General features: G+C 36.1%; 1 protein-coding gene across 2 annotated transcripts in view; it reads right to left on the bottom strand.

Moving 5' to 3' along the window:
- Positions 1 to 1627: 1627 nt before the first annotated feature.
- Positions 1628 to 6000, bottom strand: part of LOC150085412 (alpha-1A adrenergic receptor-like) — a 146647-nt gene continuing 142274 nt past the window's right edge. For both annotated transcript variants that reach the window (XM_090373209.1, XM_090373208.1), the window contains exon 3: positions 1628 to 1965. In XM_090373209.1, coding sequence (XP_090229335.1) covers positions 1685 to 1965 — 281 coding nt within the window. In that variant the 3' untranslated portion in view covers positions 1628 to 1684. The remainder of the gene's footprint in view (positions 1966 to 6000) is intronic.

Genomic DNA, 6000 nt, shown 5'->3' with positions numbered 1-6000 from the left:
ACACGCAGCATATCAATGTTTGCAAAACTGAATTAATTTCTTAGATAAATTATTTTTACTGTGTAATTCAGTCAATTGTTCAGAATATAAATTCTTGGTGTGGTATAAATGCTTGAGAGATCTCGCTTTTTCACTCTATCTGATCCAATATAAGAAATTTCTGTTCTGTACAAGAAAGGACATTGGATTTTAGCCACACAGAAAAGTGTTTATCTATTAGTTATTCCTGGTTCCACTGACACTATCATTCGCCAATGGCAGATGATGGTTGAACAATGGTACTTGAAAATATTATTTTGGCCAACGGTTGTAAATTTTTACAACCGTTGGCCAAAATAAAAATTATAAGGGCTCTTCTCTCCTTTCATAAGTCTAAAAGTAATTTAAAATATAAAGAATATTTAAATTTAGACAGATTATGGATTTTCAACTCCGTCATTTCAACTTTTAAATATAATTAATGAGCTTAACCATGAATACGTTTTTTTATTATTTATTTAATTCTCTGAAGTCATTCCAAATAGTATTTTTGTTGTTATGAGTAAAAAAAAAAAATTGTGTTATATTTTATCTATTGTTAACTGAGAGAAAAAGAATAGTTAAAAGCTGGAATGCAAATTGTGGTAATAAAATTAATATTATAATCTTTTTAAAGACTGTATTAATGATTATTTTTGCACTGATAAAAATTATACACCATAAAAACATTAAAAATACTAAAGCGACTTGTGGAAGAGTGTTAAATTGATAAAACTTTGAATGTAGTTAAAGCAGTTTTTATTACTGATACATATATGATAATATATATACTATTTAGAAGATATTTATTGGTATTTTTGTATAGTTATTGCTCAATAGTTCACCAGAAAAGGACCTGTTTCGAGGTAAAAATTGAGAATATTAATACATTACGGGGAGGAGATATTTAGGATAAAATATTTATTTTATTCTAAATAAAAATTCGACTAATATTGTAATGAATATTCCAAAGTTTTTCATCCAGAAAATATCGCAATATATTAAGAAAAATTCCTGTATTCCACGGGAATTTTTTCTTATTATTAAAACCCACCAACTGAACTGCAAATTTTGGGGAGAAAAAATTTCCATTTACGTTTATTGTGTGATCAAAGTCCATCGATATTGATTTCGTGCTAGGAATTCAAAACATGTAAGAATCTGAAGTTTGTATGCGTGTGAAGGGAAATGAATAACAAAATACTTTTTTGTGTGTGTCAAGTCTTTTTTATTAAAAGACGTTCTGGATCTAACACTAGGTGTGAAATGTTTAGTCTAGTGCTGTTTATCCAGTGCTGATCTCTGCTTCCAATTGATCTATCGGCAGAGTTTCATTTGAATGTGTGGTTGATTTCTGCTCTCTTATTCTTTCTTTCTTTTAAATAAAAAAAAGGCCTTTGCCGGTCGAAACCCAGCATTCTCATGAAATACGGAGGGGATATACTTCGTGCTCTTCTCGCCTCCCGAACCAACATAAATGCGAGTTCAAAATAGTTTTCTGATCCATCCCTGCTCACAGGAATTACAAATAGTTTGCACGCTCGCCAAAGTTTGCTTGCAGGCCTCTAAATAACTGGCATCCAACAACAACAACAACAACAACAAAAAAAAAAAAAAAAAACCGACAACGGTAGCTTACAAAGTCGTCCTTCTTTATTTTGGTCGTTCAGGGTCTCTTAGCGACCCCATCCTGCTCTCTAGTGACCTTCTGGCTTGGGTGAAGAGTAAGTTTAATAGTCTTGGCTCGGAACCTTTTGTTTTCTCTTCTGCGAATGATGCTACCTCGTTTCTTGGTGCATTTGCAACGTAATACATTACGGAACGCCTGTTTGAAATCTTTGATTGAGCATGCGTAGATGATGGGATTGAGGCAGCTGTTGAAATATCCGGTCCAGAAACAGAAATCGAACAGCGGGTTCGGAACGTAGCATCCATCACAAAGGGTGCCTGCAGGAAAAGAGAGAAAAAAAAAAGCATTTATGAGATCTTGGTGATAACTAAACAAGAGCTTAGCTGCGAAATCTAATATCTGCAACAATATATTAGAAAATTCGTTCTTGGATATACACTCATTGGCCAAATAATCAGAAATCTTTTGCAGTTGGCATCAAAAGATAATTAAAGGTACGGTATGCAAACGCAAGTTGTCGCATGGAGCGATCACAAGTTTCTTGGTGTCAGATAAGTACTGTGTGCTTCCCTGCGACTTCTTAGTCGATCCAATCATGGAGAAGACAGGTGATCTTTCCGATTTTCAGAAAGGTGTTATTGTTGGAGCACGTTTAGCCGGAGCCATGCTTGAGGAAATAAAGGGCATCACTGGCGTGTCGAAAGCAACTATTAAACGAGTAGAATGAGTGGAAGACGAAAAGAGAATGAAGCTCTAAAAGGAAGAAATGCTACAGAAAGTCAGGAATTTAAAGGGAATTGTGCATCAGAATAGTAGGTCGTCTAATGTACAGCAAATGACTGGAAAGTTCAATTTAGGCAAAGAAAAAAAAACATTTCCATCTGAACTAAACAGCGAAAGTTGAAGGTTCCGGGATTTGGTACCGTGTGCCTGCACGAAAGCCGCTTCTTCCTATAAAAAAATCGAAGGATTCGACTGGAAAGGTGCTTCCAACGGCAACACTGGCTTGCGAAACACACAGAAAAAAAAAAATCACGTGGTTTGAAAAGTCTCACTATACACTTTTTTTGCACCAATGATAGGATGAACGTGTGGCATGAATCTAATGAAACCAAGCATCTAGACTGTCATGAGCCCATCACTCAAGCCGCTGGAGGGGGTACCATGATATGGGTTATATTCATTTAGTACTGACTGGATCCGCTTGTACTGTTAGAATGTTGTGCTACCTCCAATGTCGTATCGGACCAAATTTACCCTGCAATGTTTCATTTTTATCAGGATTGCAATGGATTCTTTTAAGATGAAAACTCAAGTCTCTACCACGCAAAAGTTGTATTTGAATGGTTCGAGGAACATTCTCAAGATTTCCAGCATTTACCCCCTGACTGCCTAATTCTCCAGATCTAAATCTAGTTGAGGATGTTTGAGATATGGCGGAAAGGGCAGCTTGACTACGCTGTTCTCGAAAGACAACAACACAACAGCTGACAAATGTCCTGATCGAAGAATGGGCAAATCTGAAGCTGGACTCTCTCAGACACCTAGCCGAATTCATGCCACGACATGTACGGGTTGCAATTTGTGCAAAAGGTGGCCCTACTAGACAGTGAATAAAGGGTTCTATTTTTTTTGGCCAGCGAGTGTATGCTTGTTCGCAAAAGAAACCCAAAAATGCATATTTTAATTGATTTAAATCGATTCAAATATAACAAGCTACAATTTAAAAAGGTGCTTTAGTTTTCTTCAACCGACGTTTATAGTTTAATTAAAATAAAACTTAATTTGCATAATTTTATTATGATACGTGTACAAATTAGTAAAGCTATTACATAGGTATATCGATATTTTATTGTAATATACAGATATCCTATTGATATTATTTTTACCAATCGAGGCTAATATCGATATAATCAGCGTGCATTTTTTTTTTTTTGCATAATTAGCCGAATTTTATATATTTATAATTTTATATCTAATCAAATAAACAGTGAAGGAGAGATGGTATAATAATGTTATTTTATAAACAAAATAATTTATTAATTTAAATATTATTTTTTTAATTAAACGGTAATAAATAAATAAATAATAGCAGAATAGATAATTTTTTTTTTTTCTCTCACTCAGAGCTCTAAATTTGGCCCGCGAAAGTTCTGAAGATCATTTTTTATTTTGTAGGTTAAAATAACGTAGTTTAAACGAAGAATTTTGCCTAATGATGAACTCTAGAAACAGCATACTTGAGAGAAGTGGCAGGTCTATGATTTTCTAAAGGGGATTAAATCAAATTTTCTAAAGGGGAAGCTAAAGCAGTATTCCGAGTATCATTGAAGTTTAATCATCATGTAGCAGTAAAAATATCCACATTGTTTTGAACGTAGTTGGCTGGAGCTATAACTCCTTTAAATCCTACTTTGACCACCACCACTGCTTGAGAGAGGACGCCGAGACTAAGGCGAATTCTAAAGTATATCCCTTGCCATTTAAAGTGCTTTTAGGGTTAACTCATTGTAAAAAGCTTTTTTCAATAGTATTAACTCATTCAGCGTGAAGCGGTAGAGAGATAGACTGAATAAAACTTCAACTCATCAATAAACAGTTGGTCAGGCAACTTGAGTAGTCGAGACCCGCCAATTGGCGGGTCTCGACTAATCGTATTAAAGGGGTTCAATTGTCATTTTGATGACCAGTGCAAAACTGAAGAATTAGCTCAAGGTTTGCACAAGCATAGAACTTTTAAAAAAATTTAATTCAAGAGTTTGTTGTCCTCCGTGGCACGATATGTGGTTTATAAACGGTTTGGACCCATAGAAATTTTCTTATCTGTGTTTTGCTTACAAGGGACTCAAAGAAATTCATTCTATGCGTCTTCTAGCTTCTTTTTTTTTTTATGTAAACCCCAAACACGAAAGGTATTAGAACCTATAGTACTTAGTACCGTCCTTGGGTTGGAATTTGAGAAGACGAAAGAAGATATTTGTTGATATTGGACTTGAACTTCTGTAGACTGTAATTTTCAGGAAATACGTGTGAAGGAAGGTTGTTCCAGAAAACGGCAGTTGAATGAATAAACGAGGAAGATGAAAAGTTCGTTCTGTGAGTTTGAAGTTGGACAGTAAATGGATGTTGGATGGTGGCGGCACGTGTTCGGACTGTTTTGAAAGAGAGAGCGGGGATTACAGATGCCAATTCAGAAGAACAGTGCCCATGGAAGTATCTGTAGAAGCATGCAGCAGAAACAGTACGTCTATGAGACAGCGAGTGGAGAGACTCTGTTAGAGATGAATCATTAATTAACCTAACTGCCCTCTTCTGAATGGAATCAAGAAGCCTGAGAGAGGTTTTGGGAGCACCACCCCAGATGTGGGAACAATATTCCATGGTAGGGCGGATTTGCAATTTATACAGAGTGAACAGCTGTTTGGAAGAAAAATAACCCCGAGAGTGAAAGAGAAGACCAAGTTTTTTAGATGCAGAGGAAGTAATATTTGTAATGTGCTTGTGCCAAGAGAGATTAGAAGTCAGGGTATTCCTCAAAAGACATATCAACTTGCCTAGAAATCGGAGTGTCACCAAAGAGAAGCATAGGAGCAGAAGAATCCTTTTTGCGAGATATAAGACAAGACTGAGTTTTAGAAGGATTGAAATGAACTAAGTTGTCTTTGCTCCACTGGAGAATTACCGGAAGATCCGCATTTAAGGAATTGGTAGTAGATTTTCGAGAAGTTGAAGCTGATCGAGCAGGGCAAGATTTCTCAAAATAGAAAGTAGAATGGAATGTGCTATCATCGGCAAAATTATGGATAGGATTTCCAGTGAATGGAAGGTCATTAATATACAAGAGGAAAAGAGTGGGGGAAAGAACTGAACCTTGTGGGGACACCGGGATTAGTGGAGAAGTTAGAAGACAGAGAGCCATCTACCGTCACCTTCAGTGAGCGATCAGAGAGAAAACTGGATAACCAATTACAAAAAATAGATGGCAAACCACAAGGTGAAAGTTTGTTTAGAAGACCTTTATGCCAAACACGATCGAAAGCCTTTGAGATATCAAGAGCAACTAGTTGTGCTTCACCGAACCTTTCCATTGAATTAGTCCATAAATGGGTAACATAAGCCAGAATATCACCAGTGGATCGACACTGACGGAATTCATACTGGCGATCGTTGATCAGACAGTGAGTTTCTAGGTAGTTTAAGAGTTGATAGTTTATTGATTTCTCCATTACTTTAGAAAGAGTAGAAGTAATTGCAATGGGACGATAATTGGATGGGAGGGATTTGTCACCCTTTTTAGGAACTGGCTGGATATGAGCGAATTTCCAAGCAGAAGGAAAAACACCTTTGGAATA

This window comes from Mastigoproctus giganteus, chromosome 5, assembly GCF_048544385.1.
Source record: "Mastigoproctus giganteus isolate SK-2022 chromosome 5, ASM4854438v1, whole genome shotgun sequence".
In the NCBI taxonomy this organism is placed as follows: Eukaryota; Metazoa; Arthropoda; class Arachnida; order Uropygi; family Thelyphonidae; genus Mastigoproctus; species Mastigoproctus giganteus.
This window is presented reverse-complemented; position numbering and strand designations above follow the sequence as displayed.